This window comes from Epinephelus lanceolatus, chromosome 3 (assembly GCF_041903045.1).
Source record: "Epinephelus lanceolatus isolate andai-2023 chromosome 3, ASM4190304v1, whole genome shotgun sequence".
In the NCBI taxonomy this organism is placed as follows: Eukaryota; Metazoa; Chordata; class Actinopteri; order Perciformes; family Serranidae; genus Epinephelus; species Epinephelus lanceolatus.
Genome location: NC_135736.1, coordinates 4,470,854 through 4,497,758, shown reverse-complemented (window position 1 = coordinate 4,497,758; position 26,905 = coordinate 4,470,854). Strand labels below are relative to the sequence as shown.

Sequence of the window (26,905 nt, the reverse complement as noted above, 5' to 3'; positions counted from 1 at the left end):
ACATTTGAATTTCTTTCTCTGAATGTATTTTTTATTTGTTTGAAAAAACAAAACAAATCATCCTATATAAGTCAGATCCATGTGGGAAACGTGGTAATGACAAAATGAGCTAATTATCTGGTATAACTCACTAGATGATGTTTTTTTCGTCCCGCATTGCTGACTTGGTGTAAAGGGACGTAATCTATGAACACAGCACAGGACAGGTCGTAGTTTGGTCCTTTCCGGGATACTTTCGGATTCCATTCCGGGTTTTCGGAGTGCCCATCAGCGGGCTCCTCACAGCCTCTAGCTGGTTTTTACTCAACTCCTGTCCTGATATCACTCCGCTGGCATGGTGGAGAAGCGGACCTGATTATTGTGATGGTGGCAGGCGGCAGCCAGTGACTACAGACTTCCGCCACTGCTTCCCATATCCGCGTTTTGCACCGTCTGGGCTACTATCGTTGCCTCACAACCGGACTACCTAGGGCGCTTGTGCTCTTTCCCCTAACTCAACAACATCTTCACCGGGGTTTCTTTCAAACCAAAACCATATGAGATGCAAGTTAACTGGGAAACTCCGGAGCCCGTTCGGTTCAGACAGCAAAACTTTTTCTCAAAGGACAACACCGTAAAACGGCGAGTGGACTGTTGCTGCTGCTGCCGCTCCTCCGCGGGACGGTTTGTGTGTATATGGCCGTAGAGTGCCTGCTAACGTTTATACCTTCACGGTATTGTTGGGTTTTCCAGCGCAGTTGTTAGCAGCGTGGTAGCGGCTTTATTGTTGAATTCAGTTCGGGGGTTCCTCTGCTCTCACGCAAGCTGGGTGTTATCTGTGTTTTGTGGAGCAGTTTGTTTGGAAAGACGGTCACTCGCGAGCCCTTCACCATATGACTGCTAGGCTCGAAGACCTTTAAACCTCCCCGATTGTTGCTCGCGTCGGCGGCTGTTGTAGGTCCGCTGTCCGGCTGCTTTGGACCCTTCATCGGGTAGGACAGAGAGGGAGAGGACACTAGGTGGTGGAGGTGGAGGAGGAGGTGGCCGGAGGAGGAGGAGAAGGTGGCGGTGGTAGCCGTGAGCTTGACGGGGACAAAAGTTCTTCCAAAATAGCAGCCACTCGGCCTAGTGATGGGGGACTTCGCCTCCCCCGCTGCCGGACCCAACGGCAGTATCTGCATCAACAACAGCATGAACCCGGCCGCCGGGAGCGTGGTGCCCGCCGGGGCGGTGGGCATACCTAAACACAGCACGGTGGTGGAGAGGCTGAGGCAGCGAATAGAGGGCTGCCGGAGACACCACGTAAACTGTGAGAACAGGTACCAGCAAGCGCACGCCGAGCAGCTGGAGATAGAGCGGAGAGAGACGGTCAGCCTGTACCAGCGGAGTCTGGAGCAGAGGGCCAAGAAGTCGACCGGCGGCGGCGGCAGCAGCAAGCAGCCGCAGAGCAAGCAGCAGGACCCGGACTCTGCCTCATCCACGGAACAGAGGAATAACACGCTCATAGCGGTAAGGACGAGCTCTTAATCAGGGTCGAGACTGCCCGGAGTCACCCCCCTCACCCACATAAACACAGCATCCACTTCAGCACACACTCTGTCTTTCATTTCTCCTCCATCTCTCTGTCCCCCCAAATTTTGGACCCCCATCAAGGTGCAAGCTGCACAACTCCTACTACTTGTTCAATGCTGTGAAAACTTGTTGAAATCACGTTCACTGAGCGCTGGCAACTGCTTTGGAAACACACACTTCACTTTTTCAAACCAGAGTGCCAACTGTTACTTTTGTTTAAGACATCCAGCCACTCATTGAAGAAAACAGGCTGCTAGGGCTTAAATGCCACACGATTTGGAATAGACAAGCCTGATAGCTGATATGAGATCGTTTTGAAAGATTGGTGGAGCTTTCTGCTCAAAGGAAGGCTGAAAGTTTAGAAGGCACTGCTAATAACCAACTTAAGATATTCACTTCAGAAAGTTTTAACTAACTTCTAGAGGACGGCTGCTTTTTGCATGAAAACAACTTCTCCTTTCCTGTTGTTTGCTTTTGGGTGCAAACTGTTCTGCAAGACAGACAGCATTAACGTTGCAACATTACGTCCTTGCACTAAGCAGTAGCAGTTTATGCTCCAGCCTGTTCTGTAACCTTTGTAACACACACTCAAAATCAGTCCTCACAGTGTTGCAAACAACTAATCACAGCCACCTCTTCACTGAAAGTCCCCAGCGGTCATACTTGGCTGCCACATAGTTACTGAACATTTTCATACTGTAACTTTTGGAGATTCATTCATAACTATGGAGCTTAATGCGAAGTGTTCACGTGACACATTTCACAGGGAGGCTTCACATATACCTAAAAAACTGCATGTAATTGTAAAAACAATTCAGTGATGCTTTAGTAAATATATTGTCAGTCAAACACTGTGTAGTGTCTCCTATTCACACCATGTCTACTGTGGGCAAGCTCCAGTTTCCTTTAGAAAAGACCAAAGGATACATGTTGGGAATGTCAGCATTGTTGTCCCTTTTGTTTCTGCAATGAGCCCAGTTTCTCCCCCTTTGAAATGCAAAATCAGAACGTCTTTAATTTCTGAGACAGCCTCAGTCATTATTTAGGAACCACGCAAGCCTGACCAGCCACATCTTGAGAGAGCAGCAGTGATTTTAATAGTGCAGGACCTCCCAGCAGCCCTTGTGGACATTAATCAGAATGGCCCATTAGATGGCCGGCAACAAATGCTCAGAGAATGAAGGGATTACTGCTTAAAGACATAGCGGCATCCCTCTTCTCTGTCCCTCTCTGGTGGTAACACCTCAGATGTGTCCACACAGAATTCATTAGCTAAATGACAGAGAGCTCAGTGTTTTTTATGCTACATTGTAAGTTCTTGGTATTGTTTAGGCATTAATTGTAAAGAAGGTGGAATGAGAAGAGTCTGCCATCCCTCATCCTGTTTTTCTCTGAGGAACAGAGCTGCAGCTAGATGGCTGTATGTAGTCACTGCAGAAGCAGGCATTCTAGGAAAGCCAAGTATGCTGTTAATGTAACTACACACATGCACCCCACAATCTGTAGTGGTTATGTTACAGACTGTTTTGGCAAAAATGCTCATATCATGATTTATAGGTCCGTTGTGTAGGATTTAGGGGGATACATTGGCAGATATAAAATAAATAAGTATGTTTGCTTAGTGTATAATCACCTGATGATGAGAATTTTTGTGTTTTCGGTAGTGGTGGGCAATAAAACGATAACATATCGTCTCGCGATAAACCGTGTCGATAGAAAAAACGTTCGATATAACGTTCGATAATGTTACTGTATTCTGTTGGGAAAAAACATGACGAAAGCCGCGCAAGTTACCCTCGGAGTCGGGCTGTGCAAGGTTGGTTGCATGAACACACTCACTTGCTCCCTGGTAACCTAGCAACAGTGTCACGCAAACAGCTAACAACGTCAGGTTTGGTTGTGCCATCCTCATGTGTGAACACAAGGTCCGCTTATAAGCCGCGACTTTGGGCTTGTTTTTTTTGTAAAGTGGCTTACAAATATTGGTAGTCGCGGGGTGCTGTTTTTTGGGCTTGTTTCTAAAGTGGAGTTGCTTATTTGGGCTTGCTCTCTAAACGTCGCCTTTCTCTATATCTGTCTAATAAGTTATTTAAACGCATGATAGTATGTCGGACTGCAGGATGTTTTCACAGCTCCGCTCCCTCTGCCCCTCTCCTTCTCCGCATACACACAGGTGACGGTCAGTCAGTGAGACTTTTCACATTTAAACTGTGTGATTAATGGAGGTCCTTTAACTATTTCGCTAACAAGTGGGCAAAATATGTAAAGAATACAATAAAGCTTTGTTGAAAGAGGGGGATGATTCAAAGGCAGTGTGCAGATTTAGATTCTGTGTGAAATATGTACTCATGATTCAGATCTTGTTCAGCATACCAGCACTGTTACAGTGAAAGTAAAATGGCTCGTTATATGCAACTTCTTTACATTCATTTTCATTCATTCATTTATTCTTTCCAAGTTTTTGGTCGGCTAGTTGGTTTGGTAGAGTTTAAGGGCAGTAAATGTAATGTATTTGTAAAGTCATTTTGGTTGCTGGTCCTGGTTCCTTGTTTCTCTCCCAGGATCTGGCAACACTGAACACAACACAGCGTGGAGTGAGTAGCAAGAATGAGTGTGGATAGCGAGGCAATAGATGAGTAATAGTTTTATACCATCTTGTGTATGTTCATTTATTTGAGTGTTTTCTAATGGTTGTGTTGACATTACATTTTCCTTCGTGTGCATTGAGTGATGGTTGTGATTGAAATCAGAAGAAAGCTATTGAGTTTAAAATAAATGTGTTAAAATTTATTTATTTTCTCCTGGTCCTTATTTTAAATAGGTTATAAAAAATTCTCGATAATTATCGTTATCGATCAGTATGAACCAACTATATCGTGATATACTTTCCTCCATATCGCCCACCCCTAGTTTTCGGTACCTTAGAATGAGCTGTTTACATCTACATAGGAAATGGGTTCTCCTTGATGGAGATCACCATGTTGCACTGCCATGTTTCTACGACAAAACCCAGAACGGACAAACCAAACACTGGCTACACATTGGGCCATTAGCGTTTTCACCTAAAGTTTCCTATGAACCATGAGATTTTAACAATCTTAAAAGTTTAGTGCAAGCTACAAAGGACTGCAACGATTAGTTGACTAATCGATAACTAATCGACTATAAAAAATAATTGGTGACTATTTCAGTAGTCGACTTATCGGTTTGAGTCATTTTTCATAGAAAAATACTATAAAAGTACCTCAAAATACTCTTGTTGCAGCTTCTTACATTCAAATATTGGCAGCTTTACACACTCTCCCATGACAGTGAACTAAAACCCTTTGGCGTGAGTACGATACAAGACATTAGATGACATAATTTTGGGGTTTGGGAGAGACAGACCAATATTTTTCAACTTTTTCACAAATTTTTTGATAAAATGATTAGTCGACTATTTGAAGAAATAATTGAAAGATTAGTTGACAATGAAAATAATCGTTAGTTGCAGCCCTAAAGCTTCACTGTGCAACATTTATCATCTGATAAACTTGGGCACGAGATCAGGTTTGATGTATGCAGACTGTACGTTGACAATGCCTCCTGAATCGCAGGCTACGACGTACGATGCAATAGCATTCCACACTGAGTGAGCAAGGATACTGCCCGGGTTATTACTTTTACTTTATTACTAGCTGTGAAGTACAGTGCAGTGTGTCTGTGTGTGTTTGCTAGCTGCTAGGTTGCTCACCTGGCAGGTGCAACTCCACTGCTAATTCCTCCCTTGTCCCTTTCCCTTGTCCCTCTTTATGCGACACATCCTTCAGGCAAGGCCTCTGCTGCCACAGCTCAACAAGGTTTTCCTCTGTGCTGGAATACCACACATTTCTTTTAGCCTTCCTCCATGGCAAGCTGCTGTCTGTCTGTTTGTTTGGGGTTAGCGCCAGTATGTCATTTCATGCTACATTTCTATTGGTTGGTTAGTAGACGTGGGTGGTGACAGCAGTCACACAGTGAGATGGTCATCCCACATTTCTGACACTGTCAGAATTTTATCCCAGGCTGTCTTTGACTGCAAGACTGTGACAACAGCCATTCCTGAACGTTTCTCCCTGTGTGACCTAGGACCACCGTTTTAGAGCCACGACTAAAAATATCGTCATGTTTCCTGCACGTTGGTCGTCTTTAGTTTGGGGTCACCTAAAATTGCATAGTGTAGACTGGGCTTTAGCCACTGTAGTAAGAATCCCAACTGCAATTAGCAGCGCCTGAGTTGTAATTTGAAACTGCTTTATTCAGTGTTTCTAGCGGTTTCAATCACCTGGTTCATTTGTTGTCCTTGTTATCCTCTGTGGATAATTCAACTTCTGGTAAAAAACCTCCTGAACATTGAACACTGAAGGAGTTTTAACCAGGAGAACTTTCAGCTGGTTGCAATCTGCAATTCACCACTAGACGCCACCAAATTCTCCCTAAATCTGACACATTTCACCTTTAAAACCACAGTGTGTAGGAATTTTTCCCATCTAACGTTGAAATCATATATTGCATTCAAATGGATAGCGCACTCTAGTGCCTCACTGTATCAAACGTGAATTGCAACAACAGTAGCCGCTGTGTACCAAAAAGCTGTGATAACATTGATGAAACCATGTCATCCGATACTTCATGGAGTATTCATTCAGGCTCCTACACAGACACACGCGATGCAAGTTGAGAAACCCCCTCCTCACCGTGCTGGCTGTGTTTACAACGTAGGACTGTTGGGGCGGGTGTAAATCGAAACAAACCAATCACGTCTTGTCTTTTGACAACTGACAAGTGGCTCAGCCTCACACACCTCATCCCTCTCCTCGCATCACTGTGTCGCTAACAGTGGCTAATAGCTGTTAGCGGCGCTGGCCTGTGATTGCATTACCTTTCTCCTTCAGCAGCTCTTTCCACCTGGGAAAAGCTACCTTGATGTTGACCCTCGTTTTTTTGAATTCGCCGGTCACGTTGCCTTTTTGATCCCTTTTGTGCTTTCTTAAGTACTGATGCTGCATATGCATGATCCTGCATTATGCTCAAAGAGTGGGACTTTGTTATGCTGCAGTAGTGCAGGCTTTCAAATTTGCCGGGGTAGTAGTGATGCGCCTCTGCTCCTCTCCTTCGGCTTCTCAGTCACACAGTGCTGGCCTGGCTCTCAACGAAAACGCCGAAGGCGGGGGCTGTATGTCCCTTGCTGGCAGATGTATTCTCAAGATGGCGAAATGTTATGGAACCCCCCAGACGACTTACCGGCACAATGTACAAACAAATCCGAAATTCTCCTTTTACGAGAATAAGCCAGATTATTTGTGGAGGTAATAGTACACCAATGATGACATATTTATAAATGCAGACATCAATTTTTACCAATAAACAACTGAAAATGTTACACAATGTCCCTTTAAGACTTCACAATATTAGGCTAAAATGGGACAAATGACTCTTTGGCTGTGGTGTGTTGTATGTGTGCTGTTGTAGTGGTTGCTGTGCCAATATGGTAATTGTCAGTTTGAAGAATGTCAGGAATTTCTACAATGAGCAAAAAGTAGGCTAAATAGATGAAATTTGATGTGCTTCTAAGAGATAAAGGTAGCAAGACAGTGTTTGACAAATTGGTTATGCAGCTCTGTCAGATTATAGTTATACATTGGAAATAATAGACTTGCATGGTCCACACTGTTGCTGTTTTTGTCATATTCCTGAGCGTTTGGTATTGTCATATACATGCCAGTACACTGCGCTGGTGTCTAATGGTTCTCAGACACACCCACATTGTAGCAGGGGCAAGCCTGTAATTATGGAAAGCGTGTGTTTGTGTTTGTAGTCTAACTATTATTGAGAAGGGAAAAGAAGACACTGGGAGCCTGCCCTGTCTTCCCACCATTTCTTGGACATCATTCAAGGAGTATTGTAGCAAACAACAAAACATTCAAAGTAGTGGCTTCAGATTAAGTGTACCTGGGGGTGTGATATTTCTATTATAACCTCATAGAGCCAGATAGTGAGGTGGGATATAGTCATTGCTGATATTCACCTACACAAGATGGACACTTCCAAACATGTAATTGTCTGGTCAACTGTGAAACAACAGGCCACCTTGTATCACATTACACTAATACTGAGATAGTCAGTGATTCATTCACTTCTGCACTCTTGATACTGTACAAACTTTGGATAAGTAGTCCACCAAATGCTGTAAGTCAAGGTGATGGACAAGATGGGTGATATAATGGTTGAAAAGCAGACCGTGTCCAACTTACAGGCACATTGTTAAAGCCGATAATTATAGTTCCTTTGGGTAATATTGAGGGCATGTTGTTAGCTCTCTGTCCATCATATAAACACAAACACTTCCACATAGCCAGCATTATTTACACTCACTTAACTAATTAAGTTAAGTAATTTACTACATATTTATTAATTCCTCATTAGACCTACGACAAAGCTGAATCAAGTGTTCGTTTTCTCTGTCAGTCACTGTTTATCAGTCTAAAATATTCATGTCATAAAGGGTACATAAAACTTTAAGGACCAAATATCCAGCGGGGCGGACATGCATGTGCATAGGTCTGTTTATATTCTACTGACTGTTTGTGTAAATGGCGTGTTTACACCTATGCAATCAGAGCATACAGGCCAGATGGTCATAAACTCCATGCAGACCTCCATGCAGACCTTTACAGACATAGGCAGAAAGCAAAAATATGTCAGACATGCCTTTGTTGTTGTGGACAAAAAGAGCAAAGAAAGCATTTAGCTTGATTTATACAGAAGTTGTGCAGTAAGGAGTTGCAGCGTAGCTACAGAGCCCATGCATATATGCCATAGCTGAAGTGCTCCTGCTCAGAAAATGTAACATGTCAGGGCTTTGGCCATTACAGAGGTACCATGTGGGGACCACAAGAACTCTGATTAGTCAGCTTGGGTTCAGAGTTTCTGTTATCTTGTAATTAGTTTTTTTTTTCCACCAGGAAAAATCTGTTGGAAGTCCAACATATTTATATCTCTCAGGCCATACTATCTGGTGAGAATAATTTCTTCTAAGCACATGTTGAATTGTAATAAAATAGACCTAAATTTCCATATGTTCTAATATTCAAAATATGTTGAATTTTTCAGGAGAAAAGACCTGTAGCGAAGGTAAATTATTTCATTTTAAGTCGGCACACAGAGCCAGATAGGCCTGCATGTATATTTGCAAATATTTATATACTAGTCCATACCCACTGAGTGCACAGTTGCCCATGTACAGTTTCACATGGTGTGAGTTTGGGATACAGGTCATAGGAAATTGCAGATTAAATAGTCAACTGAACCCATTAAGGAGAGCAATGTATTCAGACAGAGTTTTTGTGAATTTGATAGTACGATTGCTTTATTGAAAGTACAGTAGTACCATTGCCAATAGCAGGATAGTTAGTGGGCTAAAACTGTACATTAGTAGTTGAGGTAGCACGTTGAAAGGCAGATACTGTTTATATGTTGCATTGACTTAAAAGTGGTGTGCACTGGTAGAATGACTGACTGACTGACAGAATGACACACTGACAGTTTCCGTGATTATGTACAGCATACCATACCATGACTTAGTCATACCAAAAATTAGAAGAAAAAAAACATTTGGCCACAGGGGGTGCCACAGCGATCGGTCGCATTTTAGCCATTTTTAAGCATTTTTCTGTTGTTATAGCGCCACCCAGTTGCCAATTAGAGTTAAATTTCTCCAGTCACCTTGAGGCGTCCTGTTCTACTTATCTACCAAGTTTTCAAAAAATTTAAAATGGCAGAAAATCTATATAACTAGAAGTTATGGGTTCTTGAAGCAAATTTGTTCCTCACGAGGAGAGGCATCTCTGTGCAAAGTTTCATGTCTCTACGACATACAGGGCATGAGATATGCCCATTCACAGTTTGCAATTTCAATCGGTTGCTATAGCGCCCCCCCAGGCCAGTTGATGTAATATTGCTTCATTCGCATCCTCCCATCACCCTCTACCACTGTGCCAAATTTCAAATGGATTGACCAAGTCAGTGAGTAGAAAAACGTGGAACAGACACACCCACACACAGACAGACGGACAGAGTTTTCGTCATTATATAGTAAGATAAGATTTACCTTTATCGGCTGCAGCTGAGATGATGTCTGTTTGAGGTGGATGCACATATTAACGAGCGTGCACAGTGTAACTTCGCTGCTCGGCTGCATCTGATGTCTGTTTGAGGTTAGTTCAGGCTTCCCTTTCATTATAGTGTAGCTGGCTGTTCTGGTGTTTCTGTCGAGCAAGCGAGCTCGTCCCTCGCCCTCTGTTGGCATAACAACTGACCCTGTTTAACAATTGACCCCGGTCTCCCCTAGCTACACTCACGAACACACAGACACACAAAGTTGAGGGGTATGGGGCAACTTCCTACGCGCACGTATACCTACACAACATTGCATTTGGTTAGCTTGTCAGTGTGACATCACTGTGCACGTTTTAGCAGTGTAAATGTAATTAAGTAATTAATAAGCCTACCTTTATCGGCTGCAGCTGAGATGATGTCTGTTTGAGGTGGATGCATATATTAATGCGCGTGCACAGTGTAACTCCGCTGCTCGGCTACAGCTGATGTCCGTTTGAGGTGGATACATATATCAATGCGCATGCGCAGTAACTCGTGGGGTGAATGCATCGACTTTGTAAAAGAATATACTAATAATGTAATTTTTGGAAAAAGTAGCTTTGTCTATCTATGCCAATCCTCAATGCCTATGTGCAGTTTCACATGGATTGACCAAGTCAGTGTGTAGAAAAACGTGGAACAGACACACCCACACACCGACACACCCACAGACAGAGTTCGTCATTATATAGTAAGATAAACACAATAAACATAGGCTAATATATTGTGGTGCAGTGGTTAGCACTGTCACCTCACAATAGGAGAGTTCTGGGATTGAACCCCCCGGCTGGCTGGGGCCCTTCTATTTGGAGTTTGCATGTTCTCCTCATGTCAGTGTGGGTTTTCTCTGGGTACTCCGATTTCCTACCACAGTCCAAACACATGTAGGTTAGGTTAATTGGTGACTTTAAGTTCCCTGCAAGTGTGAATGTGAACATTAGTGGTTGTCTGTATCCCTTTTTACACAGAGATGGCGCTATAGGGCCACTACAAAGCCCCTTCTTTATTCCTCCTTTGCATTTTTATACCGAATTAAACAATTACAGGTGTATGATTTTAGACAGCATGCCAGCATTGCGGAAGCAAAAGAGGCATGACGAGCATGACCTGTAACACAGCAGCGTCTGCCTCATAACATATGCACTTTAAAAACAGTAACAATGGCATTACATGACAATAACAATCATTTAGCGTCCCTGTCATATTGCGGCTGACCTCATCCTCTGCTGAGGGTAAGGAGCTCCTGGACCTCATTGTTTTCCCAATTTGTAGACATTTATGGACCTCTTTGAGTTAGCTGCTTGTTGCGAACAGTTACTTCTTGAATCATCAAAACATTACACCCATCCTGCCCATGGTCCTCTTCTTCCGGCTGTTCTGTTAATACACACATTATTTTGGCACTGTTACTATCTCCCATGACAGCTTATAGGTGAGACACCTGTCCCCCTATTCAGTGATCATACCTTATATACAGCACGGTGCAGCGGCATAATGGCGTGGTATTCATGCCTTGAACAGGCAGTGTAAAAGGGGCCTGTCTCTCTGTGTCAGCCCTGTGATAGTCTGGTGACCTGCTCATGGTGTACCCCACCTATTCCAGCACCCTCCCGAACCTGTACCAGGATAAGCGGTTATGGAAAATGAATGAATGAATTATTATGCATGTGAGTCTATTGATGGAACTCATTTTATTTGGAATATAATGTACAAGCAAAAGTAGCCTACTTTATAATAAAACATAAATCTGCATGCCTTGATGATGTCATTCTTTATTTAGTCTGCCTATCCCTTGTTTTAATGCTAAATAAACACATAATATTTGACTGGCATTTCTTCCTTTTCTTGTTTCTTTTTTTTCTTTATTTGTCTGACATTGAAATCTTCCAGGACATGTAGAGCAGACAGAAACCCTGTTTGGACTGTGCGCGTTGTCTCCTGTAACTTTGTGATACTGTTTTTAAAATTTATCCACATGTTGTTGCAGTGGTACTATCAACAGAATTGAGCTATAGATCAAAATACACACCTCAGGTATCAGCTGGACTCTCGATTACCCTCTACATCAAGTATACATTCATCTTAACCCGTCTAGGAATTTTAAGATGAGACCATTAGTGAATAGTTGATATGGAATTAGTCAATTCTATTCATAAATTAGCATCAACAGTCTTTTCTTTAAAATGTCAATGTTGTTAAATGCAAGGCACTGATAGGTTTGTCAGCCCATGCTTGAATAGGGGAAATAACATCGCCCTCCCCTGATAGCATAAACAGTTGTTTTCTTTCTGCACAGGAGAGAGCAGTGCAGCAGCTCTGCATGAGTTTTAATCATGACTCAATCTCACATGGACTGGACCACTCAATCATTAGAACACCAGAAACAAACAGAGAAATCCTTCAAAAATCTTGCACTGTTGGGGACTGCTAACTAATGAGGTGGGTTGGAGTGATGCAAAAAGGGGTAGGCATGTCAAATATTTTTTTTATATTTTTTAAAAATCTAATGACTAATTTATGGTGAGGGTAGGGTCATAGTTTTTCACTAGTTACTCAAGGAGGCTCAAGGAAAATATTTGTAGCCTCTGATAAAGTCCCTTAGATATCATCAGTCTGTGATGACCGTTGCATTAGAGGTGCGCTCATCTTTCTAGACATTTGACAACTCACAGACAACAGGTCTGAGCTTGATCATTACATGTGTTGGTATAGAGAGGGTTAGTGATGGCAGTAACAGGGCCACACCATAAGATACAACACCTGGGTTGCATTGGGGTGTGCTGAAGTCATTGTTGGTGAAGAGATTTATGTGCATTCTTGTTATTGTATTTTATGATTCTTGAATGTCAGCACACAATTCTGAGTCTAAAATTGCATGTTGATACTGAGTGAGTGACACTAAAATCTGACATTTGTCAATGATTTCTATCGCTAAAAAGAGGTCTGCTGTCAAACCTCTTCATGACTGTATTCAATACCTTAACATGATGTGACATTGTCTGCTCTTGGCTTGTTATCTAAGGGCACAAACAAACAGAGCATGTTCACCAGCAGCTGTCATGTTTTCACCGTGTTTTTGTTAGCAGGCAGGTTCCTTTGAGGATCTCCATTGAGATCTTGATGGACGCACATGGGCTGTTGTGAAGATCAAACTTGTGACCTTTCAGTCACAATGCCACGATGTTGCTTAAAAACAGAATTGTGACCTGTACTTTCTGACAAAACATCCAGTCAGATGCGATTACCTAATCGCTAACAAGTTTACAGCTGCAAGGCCGAGGTGCACAGTGAGGGGCTCGTTAGTTCCACTAAAACACAGTAGCTTAGGACAGTCTGTCTTCAGCTCTGCCTGCTCCTTGGCATCCACCTCGCAGAGGAATGTCTCACACACACACACACACACACACACACACACACAGACACACACACACACACAGACACACACTGTTGTCCTGCTCAACTCTTGGCAGCAGAGGCCGGAGTGTGGGCGGCTGAGTTTTCATGAATCCGAGGCCTTCCCTCTCTCTCCTTTCCTCTCCTCCCTCCCTTCCTCTCCTCCTCCCTCTGTTCACTTCTTCTCTGGTTTCAGTGTTAGCACAGCGCTAATGTAGTGTAGATGGGTCTTGGTGGCTAAAGCATTGTTAATGTCAGCTGGGACTGTTGCCCAAGTGCTATATTTAAACCACTGATCTGGCATGGAGCTGACACTCACCAGTATGTACACGCACACACAGAGTGTGACGTAGACATACACCCATGACATCACAGGCATGCTGTTATTGACTCATTACATGCTTATTTCACTGACTCCCTCAGTTTTTTTTAATAGACTGTGTCTTTCAAAGTCTTCCCGTTCTCTTTTCTGCTCTCATGTGCACTTTGTTATTGTCACTTCTTTGTGCTTCTTCTCACCCCTGACTCTCAGTCCCCACACACGCACAAACTCTGGATGTTTTTGATTTGGGGCGGCTGCGACCACATTCCCTTCCACCCACGCTTGTTCACAGGAACACACACACGTTCGGCACAGACCCTAGGATTAGCGAGGAAGCAGTTTTCCCTACGTTTAGGCTGCTGGTTTAACAACAAACTCCTGCTCAGAAAGTTTTAGTGACTGAAAGAGAAAGAGAATTTTTTTTTTTTTTAAGATATTTTCTGGGGCCTTTCAGCCTTTAATGGACAGGACAGCAAGTGTGAAAGGGGGAGAGAGTGGGAGTGACATGCAGCAAAGGGCCACAGGCTGGAGTCGAACCTGGGGCCGCTGCAGCAACAGCCTTTGTAAATGGGGCGCCTGCTCTACCACTAAGCCATTGGCGCCCCGAAGATCTTTTTACCAAAGCCTATCACACTAGTAATAAATTAGTTAACATTTCTTCTGTCATGCACACACATACAAGCATAATCTACCTTTACAGAAGGTTGTACTTGCATAATCGGTGATGGTTTAACAGGGTATGGCAGAAGGCCTTGTTCATGTTATAGTCCTCAAATATGTGCTCATATAGTTTAATGGGCTTTGTTTTTGTCTACTCATCTTCTTCCAACTGCATTGTATTTCCCACTTCATTGTTGTGAACACAGTACCTCAAGAACATTTTTAAGTTCTTGAGTTACTTCTGGGTCTAGGACTCAACGATGAACTCAGTAGATTTTGGTAGTCAAAGGTCACTGTGACTTCACCTCTGTCTCATTGTCATGAGCGCAATATCTCAAGAAAGCCATGAGGGAATTCCCTCAAACTTGGCACAAATGTCCACTTGGATTGAACTGATTCAATGACTGACTGAATTTGATGGTCAAAGGTCAAGGTCACTGTGACCTCACAAAACATGTTTTTGGCAGTTATTCAAGACTGCATACTCTAGGTATGACAACATTTTACACATGTCTAATAGGATAAAATGATCCTTTTCCTGCACTTTCTTGCTCTCTTTTCTGACATCCAGTTGACATGTTTAGTGCCCACAAAGCCCTTCCTCCTCTCACTCACTCACAGTGCTGTATTCTTGTAACTCATCTCATGTGTGCCAGTTGAATATAATAATTTGCAGGTTTTGTTATAGCCTAAAAGAATAGTAATTACCTCCATTTTTTTAACTTGTTACCTGAAAATGCATAGATTACAACAGAAAAAGAAATTAAGACTTAACGGTATTGTGTTGTTCTTTACTTGGACTTTATTGCCTTTTGAATGTGTGATAATCTCAGAGGCTTTTAAACATGTGCAGTACCTCAAGATGAATATCGTTCTTTTTTTATTAGATAATACATTACATTTTTTATTAGTTTGTTTACTACTAATTCTGCTGTTTCTTCTGCTACCAGCCAAGAAAAGTTATCATTGTCATATTATCGCCTTGTGATATTTCTCTTTTAATAACAATTGAAAATTTTATGCCCTCAATGTGATATCACTTTTTCCTGCTAGTATCGAAAAATGGTATTTATTAGCAGTATTTTTCAAGTTATTGAATCAAAGTTAGAAATTCCAGTATCATGGTATATGATAAATGGACCTGCATTTGTATAGCGCCTTTCTTGTCATCCGACCAATCAAAGCACTTTTTACACTACAAATCACATTCACCCATTCACACACACATTCATACACTGGTGGCCGAGGCTACCATACACTACTGCTACTCAGTTTTTAATCCCACTCACACATCGATGGAAGCATCATCGGGAGCAATTTGGGGTTTAGTATCTTACTCAACGAAACTTCGACATGCAGACTGGAGGAGGAGGAGATCGAACAGCTAATCTTCTGATTGGTGGACAACCCACCAATCTACCTCTGAGCCACAGCCGGCAACACTATATCCCATCTACGCAGGTGACTTCCAAATATATATAGCTGTGTAACCAGACAGTGCATTAAACAAGTTAGTAGCTGGATTTCCCAAAATGTTTTCCAGTTAAATGAGGTCATAACTGAATTAACTGTTTTTGGGTGACGAAAGACTCCAAGTCTCTGCTCACCTTAGTAGTCTGTCCTTGAAGAGTAAGATTCAAGCTAGAAACCTCAGTGTTATCCTAAATTCTGACCTGCTTCAACCACCTGAAAAATATCAAAAGGATCAGAGACTTGATGTCAGGACATGATCTAGAGAAATATGTACATGCTTTTATGTACGTTTCTCACAGAACCTATTTCAGAATTTGATTGCTTGTCCATAAGTTGCTAAATGGGTTAGATCCAAGATACACATAAGATCTCCTGACCAAGTACCAAGGCTGTAACCATGGAATCAACACTGAGGGGACCAAGGGTGTCGCTAGTAGTTGAAAACATCCCGGGCTTTAGCTCTGAAGTGGGAACAGTTTTTTACCCAGGGATCCGGGGGTACATGATTTTAACGTATTTTGACAAAGAATGAGCACTCGTCTCCTATTATTGGGTTGCCCAAATTGTTGGAAACCTGAAAGTCCCCCGACTGGGGGCATATGCCCATATATGGGCACATGGACCAATTCCGCTACTCACTTTCTCACTGCTCTTACCTTACTTTGCTTCTTTTCTGAAACTGGCCAAGAAAAAGCCTTATGCCTCTGCCACCCTTCCTCTTGCTCATGATGACTCACTGTGACATTACACATGCAGCACTAATGTTATGAGAGACATTTTCAAGTTCAGACTTCATGCAGGCTTGTTGTTAGCTAGCTAGTTAGCCAGCTAGCTATTATAACGTGGTTACATTCGGTGCAACATTGCAAAACAATAACCATTCACGACATCAAAATTTCATAACACTTTACAAAATTACAATAAACAGTTACAATATAGCCTTTAATTATAATTATGATGGTTACATTATTTCGGATGGTAGTATGTGGTTGCCTATCGTAGAATAGCAATGAAAAAAAAACGTTTTTGTTGTTGTTGTTGTTTTTCAGTTTCAGTTATATATGGGGGGGACATTGTGGGCATATCTGAACACTGTGGGGGACATGTCCCCCTCAGTGTATATGGTGACTACTGCCCTGCCAAGTACCAACCTTAAAAACCTCTCAGGTCGGCTGGGTCTGGATTAGCAGCTGTTTTCGGACTTAAAACTAAACATGGTGAAGCTGCTTTTAGCATCAGTGATGCTCAAATATGAACAAACTGCCAGAAGAGCTAAGGCTTGAGACAATACTAATACTTTCAAATCCAAGTTAAAGACTGACCTGTGTTAGCCTGGAAATCCAGACCCAAATCTAGAAAGATTTAGGGTCTGGCCATGAGTAATGCAAATGGCCCAACTAGAGGGGCAGCACCAAGCATGCATTTGTAAATATCACTGCACGCAATTGGATAACACTACGACCAATCAGAACAATATACGGGGAGACGTATACCCTTAGCTACCAGCGGAGCTAACTGGTAGATTAGGCTCTTGCTGTATCCAGTCAGCACAACAGCAAAAATGTCCTTCTTGCAAAGGAAAGATTCGAGGCCGTCTTCCGTTCCTCTTTTAGAGAAAAAGCCAAGTCTAACTTGTTCATTGTAGCGGCTAAAGCCGTTTCAAACAACTGGTGTTCATCCATAGCCATCCTGATTAACTGATTCCGGACTTCGTCGTCGCAGCGCTGTCGTCATCTGTTTAGCTCGCCTCTGGCCCGCCTATATCAGATACACCGATGTGATTGGTGCAGCTCAGTTTCATGGGCATAGATAATGAGCATCATTACTGATTGCCAGAGTGACTCGCTGTGCAAATTCAAATTGTGCTCTTGCAAGAACTCTGGATTTCCAGGGTAGACCTGTGTACCATTGCTTTTAATTAATTTTCTTTTAAATCAAATTTGTTTGTTAGGTTTGTATCATAGTTTTTTATGTGTGCTTTTGATAGATTGTTCTGTTGTTTTTATTGTATGTGATTTTGCTTGCTAGTTTTTATTGTTTCTATCATTTGTTTTTTGGGCTTTTACCTGCGTAATCTGTGAAGCAGTTTGGGTTACCTTTGGGTATGAAACGTACTATGGAAATCTAAATTTATATTTGCCTGGCCCTCTGTTCGCAGTTTGTTAAAAGGCTGTCAGCTTGCTCCTCTGCACACATTAGGCAGCATAACCTCTCCTGGACTTACATACACACACACACACACACACACACACACACATACAAACAGTAAAATGGTTAAAATATAGATGAGGTTGTTATCAGAGATGCCTAGGTTCTGTGATCCACCTCAAGTGTGTGTGTGTGTCCGTGTGTGTGTGTGTCTGTGTGTCTGTGTGTGTGTGTAAACTAATGTGCATATGTACGTTGTTGCATTCCTCATAAATGTGAGAGCAGTGCATGTAGATATTGAAGTGTATGCGATAGACTTTGGCCCACACAGTAACTGAATGTAGGGCACAGTCTCATGTTTCATCATCTTACATGTAGCGTATGACATGTTTATGTCATTTGTATATACCACACACACACACACACACACACACACACACACACACACACACACACACACACACTTTTTCAACTGTCAGTACTTTGTGTAGCTAGTGACCACCAATTACAAACAATTATCAGTGTTGGGTGCTGTAATCACATTACGGATGTCTGTAACACAGTAATGTAACACGTTACTGTTCCCAATTCAGTAATTACGTTACAGTTACTAATCTAACAATTATGTCGTTACAGAAGTTCTTTAAATATTTGTATTGTAGGCAGGTACCAAAAAAGACAATTTGAGAGACTCCTGTTGATGTAACCTCTGCTTTAGTGTTAAACACATCAAATAAGCTAGACTAGTCTGCTATGAGGCTATGGTTTGTTGAGCAAGCGTATCAAATGAGTTTGTTTGAGTATGTTTGGCCTTGTTAAATGTACTTCATTTTTTATGCCATTTTAACATGTTATGCCTCCATGCTGGCAATAGCTGTGGCTGAAGGCATTATGTTTTCAGGTTTTCTATCTGTCTTTTCCTTTTGTGTGTTTGTCCTTCCCATCCTTGTGAAGACAATATCTGAAGAACATCTGAAGTTTTTTTTTTTTTTTTTTCAAATTTGGCACAAATGTCCACTTGGATTTAACAATGAGCTAGTTTTTGGTGTGCATAGGTCAAACTTCAAGGTCACTGTGACCTTGTCTGTGTCATTCTGAACAACATGATATCTCAAGAATGAGTGAGGGAATTTCTTAAAATTTGGCACAAAGATTAACTTGGACTTGAGGATGAAGTGATTAGATTGTCATGGTCAGGGGTCAAAAGTCAAGGTTGCTGTGATCTTGCATCCATCTTATTCTCTTCAAGTCATTTTCTCAAGAAAAGCTAGAGGGAATTTCTTCAAATTTGGCACAAACATTCACTTGGACTCGGTGATGAACTGATTAGATTTTGGTGGTCAGAGTTCAAGGTCACTGTGACCTTGTTGGTCTTATTTTTGTGAATATGACATCTCTAGAACATAGTGAGAGAATTTCTTCAAATTTGACATAAACGTCCACTTGGACTGAACAATAAACTGATTAGAGTTTTGTAGTCAAAGATCAAAAGTCAGGGTCTGCATGACCTCACAAAATATGTTTTTGGCCATAATTTGAGTTCATATGCTAATTTTATTAAAACGTCACACAAATGTCTAATAGGAATAAATGATGAAGTGATGACATTTTGTATCCAGAAGGCCAAAGGTAAACTTCACTGTGACATCATAATGTTCTGCATAAAACACTTGTTTCTACTGTTTACTGACCTGTTTTCCCTCCTGTGATGTCGAATGTGATGCATGAACAAAACAGGAAGGTATACCCCTATACTCCAGAGTAGAATAGAATAGAATGGAATAGGAAGCCTACATTGTCATTGTACAACAATATATATCACGAGATTAGGCGTGCTACATCTGATCAGGTGCGAACTAGTCAATAAAACAAGCAAGTAAATAAAAAACATTATCAATAATAAAGTTGGAAATAGTGTTAAACAAAGAGGCTGCATCAAGCGGTACTTACTACTTACTTACAACTTCAACACTAAGAAGTAGTGGATTGCACTTTGCATGTAGTGAATTGCAGTATTCAATAAATAGTGGATTAGAAGATTATTTCATATGTTTAAATTTGTCACCCTGATGTCCCATGGATAAAAACTGTTTTTGAGTCTATTTGTGCGTGACTAAAGCAGTCTATTACCTATGTTTAACAGATTTTCCCACATTTCAAAAACCTGCATACACGTGCTAATTTCGGTGGAAAAAGGGTTTAACCATCCCTTTCTACTTTCCTTTCAATCATTCACACCTGTGCTTTCCCTCCTTTCTCCCACTCCATCCCTCCCTCCATCTCTTTGCCCCATGTCTCCAGTGATCCCTGGTTCAGTCTCAGCTAGCAGGCTTAGCACTCTAAAGCTCTCTCAGCGCAGGTCGGTGGCAGGGAGAAATCCAGCGCTAAGAGGGAATTACCTACCACACGCACTACAGAAACACTCGCAGACACATATACACAGGCTGTTACTGTATACCCACATACACATGCACGCACACACACACACACAGACACACACTCAGATATCAGTTCTATCGCAGGTAACAGGTCTGTTTGAATGTCTTCATACAATTGCACATATGGCTCTCTTTTTGTGTCAGTCTGCGTTTTTTCTGTGTCACATTGCGCAAAATGTCGAGACCGGTATCATCTGCCTCTTCCCTCCTTTGTTAAATGACATTTGTTGTTCTTTCTAGGGCTGGCCAGACCCCCTGCACCTTCCTGTTGAGCCAGTGTCATGAATTTTTTATGAATGTTTACGTGTGCCAGTGTGTGTGGGGGGCCCTCAGCTGCATCAATAGCCATTAGTGCAGCAGCCGGGGTAATTGTGCCACAGTGGCTGCAGAGCAGGAGGAAAAAAACACATTATCTGATAATACTGCAGAGGGAAATACGGAGGGAAAGATGGAGCAAGGACACAGTGGGGCAGAGCAGGACAGTGTAAGGAAGGATATTAACCGTGTGGTCAGACAGTTAATGACATGGTTGCTATGCCACTGTCTGCTAACAGATTTATACCAGGTGATTTCAGACTGGAAGTCTTATGCCACTGCAGCAGTGGGACCTACAAATATGACAGTGAATGTTGCCTGAAGCCAACACATCTGGTAAAAAAAAACAAGCTCTTAGGTGGATGCTGTCAGTGTCAGCTGATTTATTTTGCCTCATGCAGGACTAAATGAATCAAGTTATGGTGATCATAATGTTGCTGTTTTGGAAACAATGTTTTATCGTTGTTGTTGAAAATGGTTCTTTATTCTTGGTCTTGGAAAGAGTAGTCAGAAACATCTTAACTCAAGGTCCACTTTATTTTACTTACTTTTTCAATTTTAGCGTATTTTATTTTGATACGGGCAAACTCCTGTTGACTTATGGAGATGGAGTTGAAAATGCAAGTCGACCTTGAATTATTATTATTATTTTTTTGTTAAACTGTAACAATGGGCCTCATGCAAGAAGCAATATATGAACAGATTTTCTCTTATTTTAGTTTGTATCCATGAGTTGTTCTGATGTTGTTAGTACCCACTGATTTCTAGATTCACCAATGTTCGTATTTTTGCTCTTCTCTAAGATAAGAGAACATTTTATGAGTAGTTAAGAGTTCTCTTAACCAGATAAGGGAAACATCTTTTTCTCACAGTCAATAAATCGTTTGTCCAACGCGGGGAAAAATAAGTTTTAAAAATGAGGGACATAAAAAAACATGAATATAATAGATTATTAAATTTGTGGGGCTAAAGAAATACTGCTGTACAGTTATTTTGACATGTTTGCACATTAAAAAAAATATACAAGTGCAGCTGAAACAATTTGTTGATTAGTGAGAAAATTCTTTGGCAACTATTCTGCTAATTGTTAAAATAATATTTAATGTAAAAAATATTTCAGAATTCCAACTTAGAAAAGAAGAGGAAGGTCTGCACACTTTTTGCTCCCAGTTGAAGTGCAATCTAAATTTATTTAGCACATCTCCCTCCCAAAAAAACAGTGACGTGTTTCGAGCAGGGTATGCTCTTCGTCAGACAACTTAGGTGCTGCGAGAGGCTATCTTAGGTAACATAGATCACATGATAATCAAGATCACATGGCAATCAGCTGCAACAATTGCATGATCCGATCCACCTCACTATCTGCATGAACACATATTTTTTTCTTTTTTTTTTTTCTTTTTGATCCAGAATAAATGATCTGATCAGTTATTCCACTATCTGTATGAACTCATTACATGAGTCAAAACAGTTTTTCATATAATCAAGGACACCAAAAGTGACAGTGAATATGTACATACATAGAAAAAACTCCACATTACACTACACTAGACAAAAGAATAAAACACCATCAGGCCAGCTGGCCGTCATACTTTCAATAGACTAGTGTGCGGACCTTCCTCCTCTTTTCTGACTGCCTATTTTGTTGGTCCAGCACCTGTCTTACTGGATGTGTGCGGCTGTTCCTCTTCTGTAATTCCAACTTCTCAAATATGAGGACTTGCTGCTTTTCCTTTTCATTATTTATTTATTGTCTGTATTGAGTACGTTTACTTTTGGTACTTATAAATAGATTTTCTTTGTATTTAGATATTTTTACCTAAGTAGCATTTTTATTGCAGGACTTTTACTGGTAGCAGAGTATTTTTGCAGTGTGCTATCAGTACTTGTACTTCAGTAAAGGATCCATATACTTCCTCTACCATTGCTGCTGATGCAGTATTTACGGCATCAAATTTTTTTGCCATTTCTCTTTCTTGATTTTCCTGTAATGCCAGGAAAACACTGTGGATAATCATGTTTACCTTGTTTAAGTTTATCATTTGTTTAATTACTAGAGAAGTTCTTCTTCTTACAGCCCATCTCTTCAGAGTCTTTGCACACGGCACGACACCTGTCCTTATATAGTGTTTTAGGGGGTGTTACCCGTGCTAATACGTGACTTATGATCAAGTGAGATTCATCATTCAGCACAGCTGGATAAGAGCACATTTGCATGGTTAAGAACATTTGCTGCATCTGGAGCTGACTTCTCTCATACTTTTCTCAGAAAAATAAGAAGAATATAAGAGAAGTTTAACAGAATGTTGCTGCATGAGGCCTGATGTTGGCTGGTTAGCTGTAGGTCATGCTAATGACACAAGACCCTGCCCCAAAATTCTGACTGTCACACATCAGTAGCTCTATTTTTAGACTTCTTTAGCAGAGGATGTTGGTGTATTGAGGAAAATTTCAACCATATACTTCATCATCAAAAGTATAATGCACTGTGGTCCTGTTGAACCCCAAGTTGTTTAATGATTGAACCTAATACATCCCCCATTTTCCTCCTGGGTTGGGGATCACATTAGAGGTCAGTGTCACGTCTGTCACAAGTCTTTTGCTTCCATAATGCCGGCATGCTGTCTAAAATCACACACTGGAGCAGCACGATGCTAGTGTTTGGTTCTGTGTAAAAATGCAAAGGAGGCGTATAGAAGGGATTTTGTAGTGGCCCTGTAGTGCCATCTCTGTGTAAAAAGAGCTACTGACACTGAATGAAAAAGAGCACATACCCTGTGTCTGATAAGTAGCCGGTGCTACACTGGTGAACAAAGTAAACTTCAGAACAGATAGAGGAGAACAAACAAACAAACACAAAAGTAAAATGTCCATACAGATGTACAGCTCCGTCATGGTTATTCTGTCGTCTGCTCTCTGTGGGCACTGCCTCCCTGTTCCATTCAGCTGTACTTGTTTTGGTTGGTGATGAGCTGAGCTGTGTTTGGTTAGGCTGAATACTCTGATAGCAGCCTGTGTGCAGATCACTTCCTGAATGGTTCCTAAAATAGCAGCAGCAACGATCACAACCAAGGAGGAACGCCAGCTGCTCTTTTCAAAAGCACACTCACTTTCTGCCCTGCCTCCTAACACTGGGGCTAGAAGGATTTCACCAGTAGCTCTACTAGTAATAAACACTTTCAGCAACAAGTTATTGAACACCACATATTTCAGCATTTGGCTGAATTGCAGCAATTCTATTATCATTTCTTAAATTAGATATTATAAGTACAAGATGAGAAAATAAGGACACATCCTCTGTTAATCAGGACCCTACCACATTACACACAGATGTAGTCCATAACTCTAGCAGCCAGTTGTTTTCTGTCAGTGGCTCATTATCTTCAGACTGCCAATAGATAAAACTACAACGTCTCCAATTAATAAAAGCACTAGAAAATTATCTACAGTTTTCCAAACAGAAAGGAATGCAGTAAAGTATAATCATATTAGAACATACCTGCCAGAGGTATAAGAAGTATGGAAACAGGCATCACCTTACTATTTTAGTTACACAGCTGAATCATTGGCTAAAGAGTTAAATAGAATAGTTTGACTTGTTGAAAGTTAGATGAGAAGATTAATACCACTCTCATGTCTGTATGGTAAATATGAAGCTACAGCCACATGTCACTTAGCATAGCGTGGCATAAAGAGTGGAAGCAGCTAGCCTGGCTTCATCCAAAGTGGAAAATCCTCCTACCAGTACCCATGGGCATAATTTATGGTAGAGGTGGTGGGGATATGTCCCTACCACTTTTCTGATTGTTTCTACCACTAATTTCATATTAGTAGCATATGTGTTTAAATCAAGCATAAGTGTTTAAATCAAATATAAATCCTGTTGGATCTCCAAAGTGTGAACTCCCTCATGTTCTTACTGGATGACAAAGTTTCGACTGGTGTTATGATAAAGCAATGTGATTTCTTTAGTGCAGTTTAAATGAATCAGTGCAGTGTGTTTAGTCAGACAAGAGAGCTCCTTTCTAGAGCACAGGTCAATCTAGGCTGTGGTTTCACAGGTGCTTTGCCTTCTGTGATAATACCGTGATGGTACCCATATCTTATGAACGTGCTGATTGTTCAGTGATATGAATGACAGCTGTCCTGAGCCAGCGAACTCACTACAGACCAGGAATTATTGTAATTTTCACCTCCGGTGCGGAGCAGTGTACGCAGCTTCGCTAAACTTTGTCTCATTCAGACAGAGTCCCAAACAAGTTCTCTGTCTGTCAGATGGTCTGAAGAGGATATTATCATATCAGCAGAGCAATGATGTAATGCACAGCAGACTATAGGACAGGTTAAATTATGACTTTATTTTGGACTTCTCAGAGAACACATTTGAACATGAGCAGAAATCTTGCTGAAACGTGACCTATTATAGTCCAGGGGTTTGTAATTAATTGAAATTAAAGTCTGTTATTTTAGTGAATAAACAGGCACATTTGAAGAGGTTACTTACCTAGAAGGACACAGAGGAGGAGGGAAAAGCAAATCATACCTGCATGAGTGTTGACTCAGCAGAGAAAACATTAAATGAGAGAAGTTGATCTACAGGAGACTAAATATTTGAAAGCAACACAGAATGCCTTAGAGCCTTACTGCACTTATATTTTTATGCCTCAGCACAGGCGATAGCCATTGCCAGAGGCATTATGTTTTTAGGTTGTCCGTTGATTCGTCCATCTGTCTGTCCCATTCTTGTGAACATAATATCTCAGGAACTTTAAAAAAAATAAAATAAAAAAAATAAAAAAAAACTTTAGGAAATTGATACAAATGTCCACTTGGACTCAACAATGAGATGTTGGTGGTCAAAGTTCAAGGTCACTGTGAGCTCATCTGTTCCATTTTCCTAAACACAATTTCTCAAGAACACCTAAAATGCCTAAAATCAATGATTAATCGTAATCTCAGTATTGATCAAAATAATTGTGATTATCCTGTGGACCATAATTGTGCAGCCCAAGGACCCACTCAAATGACCACCTCTGAGTCCCAGGGACTCACTATATTGAAAACCTACTAACACCACTGAATCCATGCTTTCACTAGGGCTGAGATGATATGCTTATCAACTGACATGATACTATTACAATACTTGGGGGCTGATATGATGGCGCAGTATTGCAATTCAGTATTATGATTGATTGCGATTCTTGTTCACTTTTTAAACACTAGACCATGGGAAAATGTTGAGTCATACACATCCAGAGACTGACTTTTACTTCAGCAGTGTCATGTATTGCATAGAAAATGTTTTATGGTCTTATTTTTAACTATTTTATTTCAGTGAAGCACATTGTGACCTTTCTCATTGAAAGGTACAGTGTTAAATAAACTTAACTTACTAGCTACACTGCCTGGCCAAAAAAAAAGTCACCACCAAAAAAAAAGGTCATACACTCTAATATTTCGTTGGACCGCCTTTAGCTTTGATTACGGCACGCATTCGCTGTGGCATTGTTTCGATAAGCTTCTGCAATGTCACAAGATTTATTTCCATCCAGTGTTGCATTAATTTTTCACCAAGATCTTGCATTGATGATGGTAGAGTCTGACCGCTGCGCAAAGCCTTCTCCAGCACATCCCAAAGATTCTCAATGGGGTTAAGGTCTGGACTCTGTGGTGGCCAATCCATGTGTGAAAATGATGTCTCATGCTCCCTGAACCAGTCTTTCACAATTTGAGCCCGATGAATCCTGGCATTGTCATCTTGGAATATGCCTGTGCCATCAGGGAAGAAAAAATCCATTGATGGAATAACCTGGTCATTCAGTATATTCAGGTAGTCAGCTGACCTCATTCCTAGACCTGACCAACTGCAGCAACCCCAGATCATAACACTGTCCCCACAGGCTTGTACAGTAGACACTAGGCATGATGGGTGCATCACTTCATCTGCCTCTCTTCTTACCCTGATGCGCCCATCACTCTGGAACAGGGTAAATCTGGACTCATCAGACCACATGACCTTCTTCCATTGCTCCAGAGTCCAATCTTTATGCTCCCTAGCAAATTGAAGCCTTTTTTTCCGGTTAGCCTCACTGATTAGTGGTTTTCTTAAGGCTACACAGCTGTTCAGTCCCAATCCCTTGAGTTCCCTTCGTATTGTGCGTGTGGAAATGCTCTTACTTTCACTATTAAACATAGCCCAGAGTTCTACTGTTGTTTTTCTTTGATTTGATCTCACCAAACATTTAAGTGATCGCCGATCACGATCATTGAGGATTTTTTTCCGGCCACATTTCTTCCTCGAAGATGATGGGTCCCCACTATCCTTCCAGTTTTTAATAATGCGTTGGACAGTTCTTAACCCAATTTTAGTAGTTTCTGCAATCTCCTTAGATGTTTTCTCTGCTTGATGCATGCCAATGATTTGACCCTT

The 26,905-nt window shown here is 41.3% G+C and overlaps 1 protein-coding gene across 1 annotated transcript in view; it reads left to right on the top strand.

The window, feature by feature from the left end:
- The first annotated feature begins 316 nt into the window (after positions 1-316).
- The window catches only part of maml3 (mastermind-like transcriptional coactivator 3), a 182,165-nt gene continuing 155,576 nt past the window's right edge, over positions 317-26,905 (top strand). Inside the window, exon 1 of the mRNA XM_033625142.2 lies at positions 317-1,488. Coding sequence (XP_033481033.1) covers positions 1,111-1,488 — 378 coding nt within the window. The 5' untranslated portion in view covers positions 317-1,110. The remainder of the gene's footprint in view (positions 1,489-26,905) is intronic.